General features: G+C 32.8%; 2 protein-coding genes across 8 annotated transcripts in view; one reads left to right on the top strand and one right to left on the bottom strand.

Moving 5' to 3' along the window:
• The window catches only part of MIOS (meiosis regulator for oocyte development), an 86,206-nt gene extending 81,496 nt beyond the window's left edge, over nucleotides 1-4,710 (top strand). For all 7 annotated transcript variants that reach the window (XM_079151803.1, XM_079151797.1, XM_079151798.1 and 4 more), the window contains 2 exons: nucleotides 3,328-3,457; nucleotides 4,237-4,710. In XM_079151803.1, the coding sequence (XP_079007929.1) occupies nucleotides 3,328-3,457; nucleotides 4,237-4,333 (227 nt within the window). In that variant the 3' untranslated portion in view covers nucleotides 4,334-4,710. The remainder of the gene's footprint in view (nucleotides 1-3,327; nucleotides 3,458-4,236) is intronic.
• Nucleotides 4,711-9,597: 4,887 nt separating this feature from the next.
• Nucleotides 9,598-10,674, bottom strand: LOC306668851 (upstream-binding factor 1-like protein 1; the record flags this gene model as incomplete). The annotated part of the gene is made up of 1 exon (XM_079152628.1): nucleotides 9,598-10,674. The coding sequence occupies one exon, from the start codon at nucleotides 10,672-10,674 to the stop codon at nucleotides 9,598-9,600; it is 1,077 nt and encodes a 358-aa protein (XP_079008754.1).
• Nucleotides 10,675-21,522: the final 10,848 nt, after the last annotated feature.

Raw genomic sequence — 21,522 nt, 5'->3', positions numbered from 1 at the left:
CTGGTCCATAATAAGGAGATCAGGATTATTTGCCTAGTAATGACATCTGAGTGCTCTTCCATTAGCCTTTCAGTCTTTTCTGTTTTTGACACAAGAAAAGATAATAATTTTCTAGAACCTAAAATTGAATCTTAAAACATTTCAGCTCTCTGTTGTGGGGAATAATATAATAATGAGTACTCAGATTTGTTAGATCTTAACATTTTTTCCATATTTTTTTCAGAGATTTGTCTAGATTTGCTTCAGAAATACATTCTTTATGTAATAAATATTTGAGCACTTATTTTATTAAATATATTAAGATAAGATCATACCAAGATGACATTTCTTGTGGAACTTGTGGTGTATAGTAATTAAAGATAACTAATATAAAATAAGAAGTCATATGTTCTAAAATATAAGTGCTGGTATACTGTTCCTCATCTGTTACTCCAAAATCTCTAGAAAGATCTAAACATGAAGAGGATTTTTTTTTTTTTCAAATAATCTCATTTGGCAACAAAACCTGTTCAGAATTAATATGAAGCTAGTAATATCTTGACTTGTCTTTGTGAATATTTGTATTTTGCACTGTAAAAATACTGATGGTTTTGATTACAGATTGCTACTTCAGACTTCCACTTCACTGGAGGTGTTACACAATATATATTTACTCATTATATTTCTAAAATATGAAAACATTCTGAATTTCAAATCACATTTTATCCCCCAAGTTGAATAAGGAATGTTATATTAGGAAAATGTTAGGAATTTTGAAAGAGATAATTACTGACTTTTATATGAAAGATATCTGAAAAGCTTCAGGAAGAAAGTATCATTAAACTGGACCTTTAACATTTGGTAGATTTAAGCATGTGAAGATTTTGGAGACTACTTTCTAGGTATAGACCATGATTTAAAAATATGAATGAGGATAAAGAGATTCTTAAGTACAGGGATATGGGAAGTAGCAAGTATATCAGTGTGATGAGAGTCTAGGAAGTAGACTGATAGGAATATTGTAGGGAAATTTAGAGGAAGCCTGAATATGATCTTCAAAGACATTGCTGAGCCATGTTAATTAGAGAATGAAAAGCCTATTTTCATCAGAAGAATCATATTTCCAAAATAAAACAGGAACTAATAGAAATCAAATACTGTTTCATGGAAGTTTAAAAGTGCAAGTTATCAAATCACTCTGGTGCAACTACCTATCATGTTTCACGATCCAAGTAATTAGAATTTCCATAAGCTTATTTAACTGAGAGTTGCATAGTTTTATATTCAGTTGTGTATTGATGATTAGAACTCTGTTGAAATAGTTCTGAGTAACATCGTTATAAAGACTATAAGCATTTAATAATTATTTATTAGTGTCTACTGTTCTTATTAAATATATTGCAGTGAACAGATAAAAATCTCTGCCCTTATAGAGCTTAACTTCTAAATGGTAGTGTATTTGTTAAAAGATTATAGGCTGGTTTCCTTTTTATTTTTCTTATTAATGCATAAGTAAAACTCTACTTTCTCTTAAGTATTCTCTAGCACTTCTCTTCATAATTTAGTATAGATCTTTTTAAATTTGAAGTCACTTGATCTTAAAAATAATTCTTTCCCTTTTCAGTGAGGTAGACCTTGATATTTCCAGTTTCATTAGGAAAACCTAAAAATTAACCTGTTCCAGATTTAGTCTGTTTTCTGGGTATGTTAGAAGTTATAAAAATGAAGTGAAAATCACTAATGAAAACTTTAAACAAAGATATAAAAATAATGTTCTACAATATCTATATTTTTCTCTTTCTCCTCCCCCTTTCTTTTTTTCCCCTATGTTAATTGTTGATAAAGATTTTAGGAATAATATTAGTGCGTTTACATCTTAAATAGTCCTTATACTTCTTTGACCTTCATATCGTAAGTAAAAATGAATACTTTTAAAAACAATCCTTTATTCTAAGACTATTTTTGTGGTCATTAAAGTGTGACCAGCAGTGGTCCAAAGAAAATTTTGATTATAGTTTTCTGTGCAATATGTCCTAGTAGGTAACAATTGCTTTAATTAAACCTAATAGTTCTATTTAATGTTTTTCTATTTTGGTCTCCCATATTTAATGTTTTTCTATTTTGGTCTCCAATTATATGGGGGAGTCTTAAAATAGTTTAGTTTGATTTGTTGCTTTAGAACAAAACACATCCAAGTTAGCCAAAATCGAAGAGTGAGCATTCTCAGAACACTAAAAATTACATAAAGATATATGGTCATGTACATTTATAAATATTCATATACAATTATACATTTTCCTTTAAATTTTTGTGAACTGGGTATAACATATACAGGTATATATATATCATGACAAATCAAATATTGAGACCCCTCCTTTGCTTGCCATTATCTATACCAATAATTTTGTTCATTCTTCCTTGTTTTCTATCTCCTGTCTCTTCCCCTGAGGTAGCCACTATCCTAAATTGCATGTTACCAGTCTCTTGCTTGAATGTACAATTTTATCATATTTAGTTTGCTTGTGTTATGAGTTTTACATAAATTACATACAGAATTAATTCTTCTACTTGACTTTTTAAGCCCCCTTAAGATAAATACTTTCAGTTCTTTATTTTATTTTATGGTTGAATGTAGCTGTGGTTTATTTTTCACTATTGAGTATTCTATTAAGGACTTCAACACAGTTTTTGCATTCTTGTATTGAGGAACAGTTGAGTTATTTCCAGATTTTTACTATTATGAATAATGGTGCTATTAACATTATTATAGGTCATCTTTTGAAATGTACAAAAGCTTCTCTGATATATTTACCTAGAAGTAGAATTGCTAAATCATAGGATTATAATATCGTAAGATTCTTTTTGCTGACATTTTACTAAGAATTTTTACGTCTCTTCAGGAGAGAGATTGGTCTATAATCTTCCTTCTTTGTGTTATCTTTGTCTAGTTTTTGTTAACAAAGTTATACCTGCCTCAGTAAGTCTAGTGGGAAATTTCTTGTTTGAAAGAGTTTGTGTAGATGAGAATTACCTGTCCCTTCCCTGTTGGCAAAACTCATGTATAAAATGGGCATGGTGTTTTATTTATGGAAATATTTTAAGCTCTTGTAAAGCTTTAACTCAGATTATTTCATAGTGGGTTTTGATAATTTATACTTTCCTTTTGTATGGGCTATTAAAAATGTAGGAGAACTCCTTTTGTTCAGTATTTATTCAGTCTAAACTGATCTAGCATCAGTATTGCTGTTTCAACATGATGTATAACATGTAAAAGCTTTTTAGAAAAAGTTTTTAAGAAATTTAAAATATTGTGATATAGTTAATAAAGATAATTTTCTTTTCCCATAGGAGGATCCAAATCAGATGAAAAAGTAGACTTGAGCAAGGACAAAAAATTAGCTCAATTTAACAACTGGTTTACATGGTGTCACAATTGTAGGCATGGTGGACATGCTGGACATATGCTTAGTTGGTTCAGGTAATTGGTATATTTCTTCTTTTATAAACTTGGAGTTACAGGATATAAAGTAGATAGTCTTTTAAATAGTTTTGGATATTATTGTTATATACTGTTAATGTATAACTAAAGGATTGATTTCCTTTTTCCTTTTCCTTAACAGGGATAAAAGCAACATTTCTATCATTAGAGATCCAAATAACCTTTAATTATAAAATTAATTTTATATAGGTTAAATGAGTGGCATTATTTATCTTTATTTGGAGACAGGAAATGTTTACAGTTTTTTATAGCTGACTGAATACCCCATAATTTTTCATGTAACTGAATTATAAATATGATACATACCAAACCACTATATCAACTTTTTTTCTAATGACCTTGGTATATAATAGGTAAACCCTCATGTAATGGAGACTTTCAAGACCACACTTAACTTTTGTTTTGAATGGTGCCAGTGGGTGTGTGCACTTCTCATTGTTATAACATTCACAGACCAACTTGTTTCATTGGCTTTAATTTTAATTTAAACTCTGAGCATTCTTATCACTTTCACAACTGAGATATCTTGCTATATACATGTGAAAAGTGAAGCAGTTCAGTTTCTAGTAACTTATTCCCTCAAGTTCAGCTTGGCAGATATTTCTAATGTTTTTAATGTTTTTTTCCTCTGGGTTTTAATTTTCTATTTTTTTTTTCAAATGCCATTTTGAAAACTTGAATTAAGATAGATAGGTATAGAATGTGTGCACATATATATAGTGTGGAATTGTAACTGTTATTTGACCTATTTTTTTTAGGGACCATGCAGAATGTCCTGTGTCTGCATGCACCTGTAAATGTATGCAGTTGGATACAACAGGGAATCTGGTGCCTGCAGAGACTGTCCAGCCATAAAATATCACCTAAACAGAAACCTTCAAGTGTGGAGCTTCTAATAGATGTCCTTCATAGCTCAGAAACATACCTCAAAACAAGTCACTCATGACTTTCCTATAATGGGAAAATAAATCATTCTATCAGATCAGCAATTTGATGTTTGAGTGATTTTGATGTGCTTCACAGAGACAAATACTACTGAAATGAACATCAGAATGTGGGCATGTTTTGTTGAGTAGGTTGGAAAAGTTCATTTGGAAGAGCTTTCTCGGGTTTTGTGAAAATTACGAATGCTGTATAAGCGGAGTTTCTGCAATAAGAAAGAACAAACCTTGAGCCTATATCTTTGAAACTGAAATTGGATATCTTTCAATAAAAACTGTATAATTTTACAATACAGTGTCCAATTCAGTGATTGAGATGATAGTTTAAACTTATCCATGCATAGAGTACTTTTAGATAAAATTTAAATTGTGAATTTTTACTTCTAAAATTAGAGTACTCCTAACCTATACATGAGAATAAATTTTATCAGTATGTATTGATACACACATATGTATGTATATAAATGCATATATGTGTGTATGTGTGTTTATAAATGAGTAAAATACAGAGTCCTTTCTCCTCATACTTTTTTTTTTTTTTTTAAACAGTACTGGGGATCGAACTTGGGGCTTTTACACATGCTAAAGCATTCTACTGAGCTACATCCTCAGCCCCATATTTTCACTTAATATACAATATTTGGGGCATAGATGATTATGGTCTTCCTCAAAAGGCCAAAATTAAGAATATATCATTTTAGGAGAACATGTTTTAAATTTTCAATTTGAACTTTTTGCTTTCCAATATAATGATTTGTCTCACAGATTTCTCTCCATGTTACTGTATCATCTTATCCTCACCATCTGGGAACACCTACTGAACACAAAGTCCATGTAAGATCATACCTGACAGATCATTTGGCATAATCTTCCTTAGTGTATCCCACTGTAAAATTCCCCTGCTTTAGAATATCCTGTTTTTTTCCAAAGTATACTAGGAGGTGTTGGCGGAGACGGATTCATTTCAGAGATGGCTATATATATGTAAGTTGCTAAAGGGGGTCAATATATAACCTTTTCCTTTTCATAATTAGTTGCAAGAGGAATCTAAAGGATTTGAACCATGTTTCTCTATCATCTGCCATATACAGAGGAATGGATTAAATGTAGCTGAAGTTGTAATCATTAGATAAAATGTACTTATAGACTACGGAGAAAAAAATGAAGTATTTTAAGAGCTTTAATGTTAGCAAAGTTTTACTTGTCAAAAACAAATCTAAAAATACCTATAGGTAAAAGGCGGAAAGATCAGTAAAGGGAAGGGAGCAGGGAGTGGGGCAAAGAGAAGAGGAAGAAGAGGTACTTGGGTATGAACTAGAACATGATATATTTCATGATTTATTATTGTGTCAAAATGGATTGTACTATTATGTATAACTAACCACCTCCCCCCCAAAAAATAACTATTCTATTAGATTGATTTGAGGTGTGTTATCGAAGACCCCTTTCTAGAAAAATGTTGGAAGTAGTGTATACTTAATCTAAATATCTCACCTAAATTAATTTTTTTTGAAAAAAATAAAAGAGTTGGAAGACATACTTTGTTTTTGTTTTACAAAGGTTGCTATTAAGGAACTTTTTCTTAAGTATATCATACCAATTTCATTTTATTAACATGTACCCTTTACCTTTAATACTGCTTCAGTCAATGTTTAATTTTACTATGTTCAAAATATTCCAAGTTAACTTTTAGTAATGTTAAACTCTTACCATATGCATTTTCATTTTTCCTTAGCTAAAATTAATATTTCTGAGGTATTTTTAATTTTTTGGTAATGTAGCATAAGACATAAATATAAAGTATATTATAAAATAATTATGCTCTTTTTTAATCATAATATATAGGTGACATTTTTAAGATTGTATGTTCTTATGTGTCAGCTTCCTATTATTTTCTTTGAAGCCCAAACACAGTTTACTTCTATTTTGCATTTCAGTCTGTGTGCGCTATAAAAATAGATGCAAATTATTTCCCATTTTTATTACTAGGATACTTTATTTGGGATTATAAACTCAACTGGATATTTCATCTAGACATCTTCCAACAGAAGTCCTTAATAAAGGTGTTTTTATTGCTTTTTAAAATATTGAATAATTGTGAGTTGAAGTCAATATATCCAAGTTCAGATGTTTTTTTTTTTTTTTTTTGTAGCATTGGGGATTGAACTCAGGCTGGGCAAGCTCTCTACCACTGCGCTACCTCTTCAATTTTCTAATCTAGACATTATGACTCTGCTACAATAATCCACATAAAGTAATATTAGTACTTGTTTGGATTTTATACTTACTCTTACTTAAAACTGACATTTCTTGTAGTCTGTTTTTCAGTTTACACTTTCCACAGTGGCTGTTATTTTTTTAAATGGTACTTTTTAAAAGTAGCTTTCCATTTTCAATGTTACATATAATAAATATAAGAAATATAGTTCTGCATTTGACTAGAGGAGAGAGATTGAAAATAGTAAAAGTATGTTTTTGAAATTTAAATCTTCAGTATTAGGTAAGTGACTTGGTCATTTTGAGCTTCTATTTCTTCATATGCTGAAAGAAAGGTATGAAAATGCTTATTACCTCATAGAAGGGAATATTAAGTAATGCAGTAATGATTAAATGTCATATCTCTGTTAAACAGTAAGTGCTCTGTAAATGGTAGTGATTAACAGTCATTCTCACCTTAATCTTTATTGGTTATTCGTGTGTCTCTTACTTCAAGTAAATATGGTATAACTTGAATGAAGAATACATGTGGCTCAAGAATGAAAATTTCCCAAGAACAGTAATATTCTAAATAAAGGATAAATAAAAGTAGCTAAGTTGTGTCTTGAAAGAAAAATGCCATAATTTGGATAAAATTGGGCTATTAGGTATTTGTAAAAGTACTCCCAAATTACCTAAATATATTACATGAGTGAATTCAGGGATGAAAAATATTTTTGGCAAATTTGATAGTGACCAGTGACTCTTGCAAAATTGAAATTTTCATATGTTCAACTCTTAATTAACTATTTAAATTTAACTTCCTTATCCTATATTTGCCTTCTTGATCTTTACACAAGAAAATATCCAGGGTCATCTCTAATTTTTTTCTACCATTTTATTACGCTTGATGTTCATTTGAGTTAGGTACTGAATTTTTTTTTCTTTTCTTTTCAGTACCAGGTATAGAACCACGGCCTCCTACATGTAAGGCAAGTTCTCTACTGCCAAGCCACCACTCCAGCCTTGCTCATTAAAGTTAAATTTGGTATGGCAGTGACAATTCAAAGAAATACATTCTGAGATTTACACTCTCTAGGAATAACCAAAATTAAAAGAAGTGGGCACTAATTAATCATCATGTCTAACATCTGCTCAGATACAGGCATCAGAGAGGTGAGAGAGTTATGTTGTTAATTTGATATCCTTGGGTCTTTTGACCCACATAACAATGGCAGAGGCAGCTGCCTTATCCCCTCTTCTAACATCTGCCTGTTTTCCCTCCTACCCAAACATTTTGTAGATGACTTTGCTTATTATAAAAAGTAGCACTTTACAAAAACACTAATTTTTCTTTAAAATTTTTTTTTTTAAGACTGCATTTTGATTCATTGTACACAAATCGGTTACATCATTTCATTTCTATGGTCAGAAATACTAATTTTTTATAAAATATTACTTTTCCAAGAGTATAGAAACAAGAAAAGCTCCCCAAATAGTTTAAAACTCTCAACCCAGATAGCAAATTAACATAACTAGAGGGCTGCAGGTATAGCTGAGTATTAAAGCACTGGAACTAGATACATGAGGCCATGGGTTCCAATACCAGGCACAAAAGTGTGTAATATACATAAATATATATTAATTGCCAAACCCGATTACTGATTTTATTTATAAATTGTACATGATAAAGTCATTAGTAAAATGAATATCAAATCTAACAGTATATTATTTTTTTACCATATGTAAATTTATGATTATACAAATGGTATGCCTTTAACCCATGTACAAACAACATGTATCCCATTTGTTTACAATAAAAAAAAGAAAGATAATTAAGAACAATTTAACCACTCAAATCTCAATGTTTTTCATATAAAAATGATTCAGTTATGATGATGCTAACATTCATGAGAACAAAATATAAAAAATAGCAAGCAATATTCAGGGGGAAATTATAAGAAATTTCTAGCCTTACACATATACATTAGAAAATACTAGTAAACCAAAGTAATTAATGCATTATGATACCGGGACATGAACTCAAGTCAGATCACATAAAATCACAGAGTAGTGTACTTATTATGTCCATATCTGTGTAATTATATGTCCTAAGTACTGAAAGTGAGATTCACTCACCAGGGTCAATAGGAAGGATTTGGAGCTTCTGCTCAGAATAAATTCAGATATCACTTAGAGCAACCATTATCAAAGTTTTGACTTTTTTTCTATGGAGGAGCTTATTCAAACAAAATAGGTAAGGTGTTTTTAAATTTATTTACCATCTTTTAAAATCAGTGGCAAACTCATTGAGGACCAACAGTTAAATATACAGATAGATGTATTTCTCCTTGCATAAATCTGCCCACTTCCAGGTGGAAGACAGATACAGGAGTTGGTCGATTTTCTCAAGGCATCTATCTATCCTACCCACCATCGAATAGTCCTCATTCCAGATTCAGTACAAGAATGCTGAGGGAAGAATTCAGAAGGGGGAGGGTCACAGGTTCATGGGCGTTCCTCTACCAACACCGAAGTCAGAAACTGAAAGCAAAACCTCCTTCAAAAATACTCAGTCTAGTCCTGTGTGCCTTCCAAAGCTCAATCTTCTCGTTTTGTATTCTTAAGAGTCTTGTGTGGAATTTCACTTGGTAACCGCTATGTTTATTCTTTCAGAAGGGTCGTCCTATCCCATGTTTAGAAAACTGGTATAGAATGCACTACTCCACATTCCCTTCTTTCCAACCTGTACTCCTTCCTTTTGATGGAAAGTTCCCTCACCATAACAATTTAGGATAATAATTAAGCTCAGATGGAGTCTAAGTGTGAGGATTCCCCTAGAGGGATAAGCTAGAGTCACTGCCCTCAGCCAAAACATCTCCAAATTCCTGTCCACTGCTGGAGTCTGTGGAGTCACTTCTTTCAGCCTCTTGGAACTCTTCTTTCTTGTTCTCTTTTGATCCCCATGAGGGATTATAGGTATTAATTCATCAACATCTGAGCAGTCTCTGGGGGATTACTCCCTGGAGACTTCACCTCCTGTTTCTCTTCCAGGTCTTCTTGCAGACCCTCATACGATGAGGAGCACTGGTCCATTTGTCTGAACTTGGGGTTTGGTCCTCCAGTCCTGGTTATGTTCTTACGCTTTCCATAGCTTGTCTCTTTGTATACCTCATACTCCTTAGGTGACAAAGTCCTGAGCCAGAGGTCCAGCTCCACCCTATACTGTTGCTGCAGCTCCTCAGCCTGTCTCTTATACTTTTCCTTCAGGCTCTGTGGAACTCGCTGCCAGCGTCTCCCAATCTCTACCATTCGCTCCCTCAGGGGCAAATGTTGTAGCTCCCTACTTGACCATATATCTTCATGAAATTTATGATATGCATTCATTGGTGGCTTCATGGACTCTCCAGGAAATCTCACTTTCAAAAATTCAACGGTTTCCTGGAGAGTTGTCCTATTTTTCACATTTCTCTCTATATTCTTTAGGGTTTCAGTTTGGCACTTCTTGTAGATGTGAGATGTCTTAGAGACCTGGACTACATCAGGGTGATTTTCTCTGAATTGAGCCAGTTTTTTTTTAAACTCCTGTTTCTCCTTCTGGAAATCGTCAATATATTTTTGTTTTATATGTTCTGGAAGTTTCTTGTATTTCTCAGACAGGACCTTCGTCAACGCCAGATTATTCATTTCAGGGTGTACTTGTAAATACTGGGCCCGCTTCTCCTTGTAAAAGCGAATATAAGCAGTCAGGGGTTTTTTGGGGAAGTCTGGATGTTTCTCCCATTTTTTGCCTTTCATGGGACTTTTAACACATTCTTTGGCTTCCAGAACTAATTCTTTCAATGTACGCAACTTCCTCATTTTGGAAGACATCTCTACCCATTTGTCTTTGCACATTTCCGCAGAGAAATGATTAAAAGCTATTTTTTCCCAATCCAGATGTGACAGGGTTGTCTTAAAAGTTTCTCTGTCATTATGTGGGACATTATTTTCCATATTTTCCAGTAATCTCAGGATGTTTTTGTGTGACCAGTGGCCTTGGGTGTGGTGTGATGCCATTTTGAGATTTCTGTCTGGGCTACTGAAAAATCTCAGTTGTGCAAATACCTTAGTATGAGTGCAAATTCCGTCAGTCTCCCAAAGCAACAGATAGATAATTTCTAGAAGTCCTGCAGTATGTGTGATACTGTATTTCTGAAAATTCTATAATTGGACTTTTCAGTGCTTGCAGGAAAATCCTTCCAAGTGGCTCAGGGGTTCTGTGTCTTCTGGGCTCTCTGGATGGCAGCTGTGACCTCCTGAGGTTTCCACAGTCTAGTCAAATTTAAGTGCCTCTGAAGAGCTAACAGTATATTATTAAGAATAATAGTTTTTGTTAGTGCCTACTCTGTGTCCAGTATCATGTACATTAATTATCCTATTCTTACCTAAGTGTGAGGCACGTATACTATTACTGTTCCCTGTCTATACATGAGACAACACAGGCTTGGGAACTTTGATAGGCAAAATAAATTAGAACAACTGAAAAATACAAGTGTTAAGTAATGTGCTGATTAAAGAAACAGTAGAGGGCTGGGGATATAGTTCAGTGGTAGAATGTGTGCTTAGTCGCTGGGTTAGCTGCATTCTGCAATATTGCATGTGTTTGCAAACACACACACTAGGATACTGTTCACCTGTGGGCATAGATTTTAAAAAATAGGGGCTGGGATTGTGCTCAGTGGTACAACATTTGCCTAGCGTGTGTGAGGCACTGGGTTGGATTCTCAGCACCACATATAAATAAATGAGTTAAGATCAAAATCTAAAAAAAATTTTTTTAAAGAATAACATACATTTTCATGGATATGAGAAGTGAACATTTGGAGATAATAGCTTGTGACAGTTTAAGTCAGTACAATGTCTTTTAGAACAATTGAGCAATATGTATCAAAAGCCTTAAAAGGGCTTATGTCCTTTGACAATATACCAGAAAAAAATTTTTTGAGATATTGATGGGATAAATGCATGGGATGTGTTTCTATGATGTGGTTCTTCACAGTATTGGTTATAATAAAAACTTGAGCACCTAGATGTTCAATGATAGAAGGGTAAATTATCGGATATATATGCAGGAAAATATAATCTATCAAAATGGTATAGGTATTTTTGCTATAAAGATTTATGATATATTGGTAAGTGAGAAAAGGAAGGTTGTAGAATAATGTATAGCATATATTTATATGGGAAACTTGAATAATTATGGAAAACTTCAAAGGTTCAGGGTGGAATTTTCTGCTCGATATCTGTATCTTCAACTTTTTTTTCAATAATGATGGACATATAAATAGGTGTATGTATCAAATAGATGTATATGCTGATCATGTTGGCTTACAAAAATTATCCAGGACCTGACATCTTGTTATTACCATCATGAAGCAACCAAATACTGGGATTTATTCAATGAGATAAACATACCACAAAGTATAAAAATTAGCACCAAGATCTAATTGTTTAGAAAGAATTTTCTGCATATATTACTATTGCATAGTAATATATAAGCATAGCAAAAAGTTGAAGTCCTCCCATAATCATCTCTTTCATAATATTTTGTTCTCCATTTAGCAATTCAGGAATGGATTCATAAAGTAATTCTGATTTCTTTGATGTAAGTGGTACATAATAACTTTATTTAATTTTTTTTTTCTCTCCTAGATCTTCCTCATGAGTTTTCCTGACTTCTATTTTGGCTCTGAGCCTGTAGCAGGAAACCTGTTTTCTGCATATAGAATTTATTTAATCATTGCCTAATATGGAGAGCATTTTACTCAATTCATTTCCAATACTATGTTATTTACGTTTAAGTGGCAAATTCTGAACTTGCTTGCTTGACCATACTTCCAACAAACAAGCAAGCTTTTGCAGGCCTACCTGCTACTCACTATAAGGTTATGATGTTGAGGGTTTGATGGCACTGTAGTTACTTTGGAGGAGCTGTATATCTAATGGAAGAAGTAGACATAAGCGTACTTTTCAGCAGACTCAAATTCATACAGATTAAGATTTATAATTGCTGTTTCAATTTGTATAAAATGAGTTTCATTTTGGTATTTGTCTCTATAAGCCAAAGAAAAAGTCAGTTTCTTTTTCTAATTTTGAACTTTTAAATATTTTCTGATTAAAATTAATTTGAGAACCCAGTGGCTCTGGAGGCTGAGGTAGAAGGATCATGAGTTCAAACCAGCCTCAGCAATGGTGAGGCACTAAGCAACTCAGTGAAACCCTGTCTCTAAATAAAATACAAAATAGTGCTGGGGATGTTGCTCAATGGTCGAGTGCCCCTGAGTTAAATTCCCAAACAAACAAAAATAAATAAATAAAATAAATAAATAAATAAATAAATAAGAATTTAAGGAAACAGGTCCATAACATGTTCCAAAAATGTAATTTCTTACTGAACTATTAATAGTACAATGTCTTAAGATGCTTTGCTAAAAAGGCAACATTAAGATTAAAGGATAATTTATGTAATGCCATAAAGTGCAACAATAATAATTCAGTTCTTATAGTCTTTCATTCAATTATGAAAAGCATGTTGCCTTAACAATTTTCTAGCTGAAAATTTAGATACAGGGATCTAATTGATTGTGCTCTTAAAATATAAAGTCACAAAGACAGGGTAGTCTGGACACATAAGAGATTAATGTCTCATAAACTTGAAACAGGCATTTAAGAATCATGTAAATCATTAGTCTTGCATTTTTTCATTTGAAGACTATTATCCACACTTATAAGCGTAAAATACATACACACACACACACACACACACACACACACACACGAATATGTATGTGCATCTGTATACAGGAAAACCTAGAGTTTGAAATAGCAAATTTCAAAATTTAGTTTTATTGAGAGTTTATCTCATGGACTAGTCACGTTTGTTGACAAGTTACCACTGTAGAACGTGATAAAACTAAATTATCTTTTTTATAGCAGGAAATATAACTAATTCATGGTAGAAACTTGAATGTTACAAAGTTTATATTCTGTTATTATACCAAAGAAAAATATTTCTCCATCCATTTGGATATTCATCAGGTATACTTAATATTTATACAATTGTGGGTATTTTTTTGTGTGGTTGGTACATAAATGTTTCTAAAATAGAAGAAGATATATAACTTAATGGGTACAATATTCAGCATCTTAGTAAAATGGGGTAGAAGTATCTCTTTTACAAGTAATATGTTTTATTATTTCAAATCTTATGACCTTTCCTTCTGTTCCACAGAAATGGAATGTAGGGGGGAAATAACATTATGTAGAGACATTTGTGACCCCGAACAAATTACTATTTTTAATGATAGCTTTCTGAAGTATATTATTTTTTTTAATTGTGTGTAATTCTTTCAGTGAATGCTAAGATATTCCTATCTTCCAAAAGAGAATACTCTTCCAGGCGGGAAACCTTATTTCCCACTAGAAGACTCAGACACAAATTGTAGATGAGTAGGCTGGTGCAGATTCTCAAGGTCATTTGAGGAAACTGCTCTTGAAAATTTTGTTCACCTGATTTGATGAGTAATAATTTTTTCTAAGTGTACTATGTTGAATTCTTCAGAAAGTCTTGTATGAAGCATAGAATGAATATGTCAGTTCTTTTGGGGGACCGGAGAAATTACAAATGTATCATCCTTGTTGACAAAACATTTCCTCTGGGGAAACATTAGCCCAAAATTAAATTTAATACCTTTATTTGTTTGTCTCTTACTACTTATTTCATTTAGTCCATTCCCAATATGTGGAACTCAGATTTCTAAATTCACTTTTCAAATATCTTATGCTAGACTTTTAACTATGTATTTTCTCAGACAGAGACATCAGATCAGAATGAAAATGAATTCTCATAGAACAAAATTCCCAAGCATATGTGATGGAACTGGAACTATAGGGGAAAAGGGCATAACTTTAATCTCCAAAGAAGCTTAAAAATAGCTTCACAGTTATTATGCATGAGGCTGACAATTGACATTTCTCATTTTGGCAGCATTCACCTACAGCCCTCTCTCAGCTCCACAACACATTCATCTCTGGAATAAATGATTAATGAGCTGCCTATCATTTCCTTTTGTGCCAAGTGGTGGAGGCTTCAGTTGATCATATTGTAGCCATCAGCATCGTTATTGAAATTGATTCTGCCACTAGAGGGTTGTGCTAGGACAATTGATTAGCATTTAAATAAAAGAATTAAGTTATACCATTAATAACAATCCTTTCTGAATCATTGTCACATCTGGTGAGGTGGTTTTTGTTTTTATTTTGTTTGCATATTGCCTAGCATCACAAAATCTTAGATTGAGATAGAAAATAAGTTTCAAGAAGAACCCCCTTTGATTTTCAGAGTTTCTATTATTTTTATTAATCATTGTCACATTGTGTGAAATGTGAATTTATGAAATGCTGCAACTTGCATGCCGTGGTTAGCAATGTGTTTGTCAAATTATTTGTGTTAGGGAAAAAGTAAAAGAATAGAGTTAGACATTTTTGAAAGGCCAGAATTTATCCAGAAAGGAGAATTAGAGGATCTAGATTGACAAATGATATTCAGCTATCATGAAAGGAAACTTTCACTACATTTCAGTAAGCAGATGTGAGAATGAAAGGCTAAGAACATCATCTAGATATCTAGGAGATGTAGTTTATGTTTCTAAGACAGATGGCAGATAATGTGGGTCTGCATAGGCCTACAAAAAAGTGACAGATTGTAGTTTCAGTAAAGTGATACATCCAAGGAAAATGAGTAAAACTTGGAACTTCTTTGTGCTCCTGAAATTGTCCTCAAGTTCTCAATATTACAGAATTAAAACTTATTTACTTTCATTTCCCATCATGACACTGGTACATTCCCCTTACACTTCCTGTTTTCCCTCTTTGTCCCTTTCTGAATTTCATAAGACCAACTTTTATTTTGCCTCCGAATTAAGACAACTACCTGAATTACATTGTATTATCCAATTGAAGGCCATGCGTGTTTTCTTCAGAGCTGAGACTGAGTATATAGCAAAGTGGAGCCATGGTAGGTTTTTCTCAGTTTGATTGCTTCTGCCCTATATTTGATTAATATTTCAGAGTCTAGTAGTTAGGCTGTTGGTAGTGATACTGTGAATTTCCATCTTTTTCTGTAGTTTTTTTTTTTTTTTTTTTTTTTTTTTTTTTTAAGCAGCTTGAAAAGGCTTTTTTGAGGACTGCTAAGTAGAGGACATTTTTACCCATCCTTGATTAATGTAGATAGCTATGATTTGTATTTTGGGAAATGGGCATAAAATAATCATGGGAAGAAGAGACTGGGATAAGATAAACTCATGGGAACAAGATTTCTATGTGTGGACCAATATCAAACATCCTTTATATGTTAAAACTTTTCAGTGACAAAATACCAGCTCTTTGCAATAACCATGAGATGAACAGGTTAGACCAAGGGTTCAATCCCCACACCAAAAAGAAAAGGAAAAAAAAAAAAAAAAAAACAACTTTAAATGCTTCCAAGTGAAGTTAAGCATAGATTTTGTATGACTATCCACTTATCTTGTACTTGGCGTTCATTTCCATATGCAATGGTGTTTATTTTTGAGGAAAAATGTGAAAATTCCAAGTTAGATGTAATATTATTTATTCATGTTTTCTCATAAAATTTGAAAATTGTCTTTGATCCATTTCTTCATTGTCTTTAATTTGCTTTAATATTCTTTCTTCCTCTACAATAAAAGCCATGTATGTCCCCTACCACAAAGAGAAAAATGAAAGCCCTCCCTTGCTTTTCATCTCACTTCATTTAGGAAGAGTTCAGCACTGATCACATTAAAACAGCTATCAAGACTAACCTTTGTCAAGAGATGCAGTATGTCACAGTAAAGTCATGTCTTTAGAGTTAATACAGACATGACTTTGACTATCACCTAGGAACTGTGCAACCCTAAGCCAGATTAGGTAATACCTTCCAGCTTTAATTTTCTTGCCTGAAAAATGGTGCTGGTGATATGTTAAATATGATAAAAGAAGAAGCCTTCAAAAATGGTATCTGTTGTCGTTGCTGGTAAATAATTTGTGAGCTATAATATATTTTATATAATTTCTGTAGTTTAAAATAAGTAATCGTAGCCTAGAGTTCTTTGCCAAGGTTTAAAGTTTGTTTGTTTGTTTGTTTGTTTATTTATTTATTTATTTATTTATTTTTATTGTAAACAAATGGGGTACATCTTATTTCTCTGGTTGTACATGAAGTAGAGGCATACCATTTGTGTAATTATACATTTACATAGGGTAATGGTGTTTGATTCATTCTGTTAATTTTTCCTTCCCTCCCACCCTTCCCACCCCTCTTTTCCCTCTATACAGTCCCTCCTTTTTAAAGATAATCATTTAGCCCAATGTTTAACCAGATTCTCCACACAAGTCACTTGGGCTCACAAGATACTGATTGTAGTTAGTGTATGGAGAACTAATAATACTGTCAAAGATTTCTTAAGGTCTTGGTTCATAGATATTTTTGTCATAATATTGCTTAGTATATTATACTTTACCATCTTTTTGCCATTTGTTTTAGTCCTTAGTATTTATCTTGCGTGTCAGGCGTTTCCATTAATAGAATCGTGTTTTTAGGGATAACAATATCTAGTTTCCTGTTTTGAGGATACTTTCATATACTGACAGGCCAACATGACCTGACTTGGCTGATTAGTGAGACTGAATCATTGTGAAAATGAACCCCGTTTACCTTGAGAGTTTACTATTTAGCAACAAATCTCTATCATGAAGATGTTTAGTTTAACTTTTGAATGGGTGATTTATTTGCATGTGTATTACTCAGGATTTGCCAGAGAGTCTGGACTAATAAAAGAGAGATATATATATAAAGGGAATTTATTATTGGAATTGACTCACATATACAGGGGCTGAGAACTCCCACAATATGCCATCTGCAAGCTGGAAAACCAGAAAAGCCTATTAAGATAATTCAGTCCAAGTATGAAGTTCTGAGAATGAGGGGAGCCATTGTTGTAACTCAACAAGAGGATCAAAGTCCAAGAACCAGAGAGGGGTGCTGTTCTAAGTCCCAGAGTCCAAAAGACGGAACCAGGAGCTCTGATGTGAAGGCAGGTGAAGACATGGCAACTCAAGAAAGAGAAATCTCCATTCTACCTTTTCATTTTGTTTTAGCGCCCAATGGATTGAATGATGCCCAACCACAGAGGTGAAGGCGGGTCTTCCTTAATTCCAGTGAATTGGATTATATTCATCCACACAGGTGAGGGTAGATCTCCTGTGCTCAATCTACCTATTCAAATGCTAATCTCTTCCAGAAACATCCATATAGCCATACTCAGAAATAATGTTTTATCAGGTATCTGAGCATTCTTCAGCCCAGTGAAGTTGATACATAAATTTTTTGAGACTTAAAATTCTTTTATTTTTCAGTCTAAATTTTTACCACATTTTTTATTGGTGCATTATAGTTATGCATAATGGGATATATAAAATTAATCACAACATGGCTCCAAAGTCAAGAAGTATAAAAAGAAATGAAGTGAGAAGTTTTCCTTTTGTTTTCCAGTTCATGAAGTTTGTAATATTTTGGAGAGGTAAACAAGAAATTCTAATGAGTGTGATAGTATACTCAGTCTTCTCATTATCAGGGATTCTTCGTAAGCTTTCAAGGTCCTGGGAGCAGGATGTTTCAGAATTCTAGGCTGGGAAACTTCAGTCGTAATTATTTTAATATTTACCAAAGAGAGGTATAAAAAGACAGAAATACTAAGAAAGGAGGAAGTTGCCACAAATCAAATAAAGTGGTTCTTTGGCCTACTTTTTTTTTGGGGGGGGGGGAGGTTATCAGGGATTGAACTCAGGGGCACTTGACCACTGAACCACATCCACAGCCCTATTTTGTGTTTTATTTAGAGACGGGGTCTCACTGAGGTTTTGGACTCACTATCCTGCTTCAGCCTCCCTGCTGGGATTACAGGTGCTCACAACCACACCAGCTCTTTGGCCTACTTCTTGGAATATCTGTTGCAATAATCACCTGTGTGGGTGGCAGCTTTCTGAAGGTTATGTATATGAAAATGTTGGCCTGAATTGATTCAAATGTGTTCACTGGCCACTCCTCACTAAAACGTGTGGCTTAAAACTAACAGTAATACTTATATGTAGATACAGAATCTAGTTAAGTAGAAATTACTAATGTCCAAGTTGTAGTTTATTGCATGTAATTATGTATATGTATATATGTGCATATATATATACACAATATATAAATGTAATATGTTGTACATAGCACTGTATAAATTTACATTTGTTGTACAATATTGCCATGCAGTGTAATTCCAATATTTTCAAGCTCTATAGAATGAGACTCCTCTTTGCATGATTGTATTCTTATATTTACAGAAATGAATAAATTAGTCTTTCAGAAAATTTCCGGAGCCCATAAATGTTTAAATATGTGTACCTAAAGTTTCTTATCAACACTTAAGATGTTTTACCTGAACATAGAAATCTGTCTTTGCTTTTCATGAAATCTTTAAAAAAAATTTTTTTAGCATGCATTCCTTTTCATTTTAAAGTCTTCAGTCTGTTATATAACCCACAGGCTACATGAATGAGGTAATCTGCTTTCTTCTTTATTAGAGGAGAAATGTTTCCCTGTGACACCATGTAATTTGCTTTGCAACAATTATTGCTATTTGTAACTATATCTTGTGATCACAAGACACATGTAGCTGAATTTAGAATCTGTTGAGAACACAGAAGGCAGCAGTACTATTTCTAAATGTCATTGACTTAATGATTTTAAACTCATAAAAAATTTTAAGTTCAAATGTATCAACCCAAATCATCTATTTCTGAAATGTACTTTACCTAATCACTTAGTGTTCTGTTGTTCCAAAGGGCTGGGTTTAAAAAAAAAAAAAAAAAATATATATATATATATATATATATATATATATATATATATATATTTAGTTGTAGATGGACACAATACCTTTATTTATTTATTTTTATGTGGTACTGAGGGTTGAATCCAGTGCCTCACACATGCCAAGCAAGCTCTCTACCACTGAGCCACAATCCCAGCCCCCAAAGGACTATTTTAATGCATCATTTTATTTTACCAAATCCCTGTGATTTCTTAACCTCATTTCCAGTGGATAATTTATCAGACAACTTATCTCTAGATCCTATTTTTAAATATTACCTAATCTGAATGTCATGTGCTCCAAATTGTTTAGGAGTCAGACCTGGAAGCATGTGGTGCCTTTTATAATTCTTTCCATCCCTTTTATTCATGAATCATAAAAATGTACAAAACCTATATCTTTTACCAATTACTTTAGATGGAATTTACAAATGTTTCTTTGCACTTTTTCTGACTTATTTTTCCTTTTAAAAAACTATCAGTGGGAGCTGGGATGTAGCTCAGTGGTAGAGGGCTCACCTGGCACTTGTAAGGCACTGGGTTTGATCCTCAGCACCACATAAAAATAAATAAAATAAAGGTATTATGTCCATCTACAACTAAAAAAAAATTACAAAAGAAAAACTACCAGATGGGGCTGGAGTTTTGGCTCAGTGGTAGAGAGCTTGCCTAGCATGTATGAGGCACTTTGTTTGATCCTCAGCATCTCATAAAAATAAATAAAGGTATGTGTCCATCTACAACTAAATTAAAAAAAAAAAAAAAAAACTACCAGTGGATTCACTCTTGAATTACAGATTAAAAAGGAGAGAATTATTTTTGTTTAAACACCTTTTCTTACGCATCATTTCAGAGTTCACGTGTACTAATCATATATTTTTCATGGACTTCTTAAAATGTATTAAATTTATACCTCAAAAAGCTTAGGTTATACAATAGAAAAAGAAAAGTAGCATATTCTATTCATCCTGAAATGGATAAAGCAGGATATTAGTGCCAATTTTAGCAAGTGGGTAGTCTTGTGACAAATAACAGTAAAGAATTGCCCCAGTCTCCTCTACTGATAACTGAAGTTTACATTTGGGAAAATCACTTTGTATGAATTTATGATGAGAAAACAGGGAAAGGGTAAAAACCTTTGCAGTTGTCTTAAATTCTTTTTTGGAAATAAGAGGAGTATAAATAAATAAACATCATATCTCATCTTGAATTGTTTCCATGACTTAAGGGTACTGTTGAGAGTGAAGGAAATTGCCCAGAGGGTCAATTCCTTTAGGTCACAGGGTTTCAATAGAAAAAGAAGCCTACAAATTTTCCTGGTTTGAAAGCAATGATTTCTAATTCCTAGTTCCTCCCTTTGTCCACAGTATATGCATCTGGAAAACATTTAGTCATTTCTGAGGAGATCCCCAAATGAGGCAAACTCTGGTCCACTGTCTGCCTCTCATAAAAGGTCAAATACATGACCAACTAGGCCACAGTGTTTCTGAAGACATATGGAAGAAATAATTGTCTAAAAGGGACTCTAATCACTTTAAAGGATAGATGCATCTCTTAAAAAGAAGTGTTTTCTCTCACCAGGTTTGATGTTTGCATAAAAATGAAAGCTTCCTAAAAGCTAAAGAAAATTATTAAAATATCTCAGTGAAATGTGGTACTGTTTCTCATTTTCTATAAGACTGTACTAAATTTACTGGACACAATTTGGCACTAAATTATCAGTGTGTTAATTGGAGTTGAATTAATAAATGTTAGGATATAAATAATATTTCCTAAGTGAGTATCCAAAGTAAAAATAATTTACATAACTTTTAATTAGTAATTATTCACCAGAATTTTTCCCTGCTAATTATCTTCCAAGATTCAGATGACAAGATACCATGATCTTTCAGTGAGACCATTCATTTAAAACTATCATTAAATAAACTTTACCTCTTTAATGTTTTATG

Source organism: Sciurus vulgaris, assembly GCF_902686455.1.
Source record: "Sciurus vulgaris genome assembly, chromosome: 8".
NCBI lineage: Eukaryota > Metazoa > Chordata > Mammalia > Rodentia > Sciuridae > Sciurus > Sciurus vulgaris.
The sequence above is the reverse complement of the archived record's forward strand: the minus strand, read 5'-3'. Positions and strand labels throughout refer to the sequence as shown.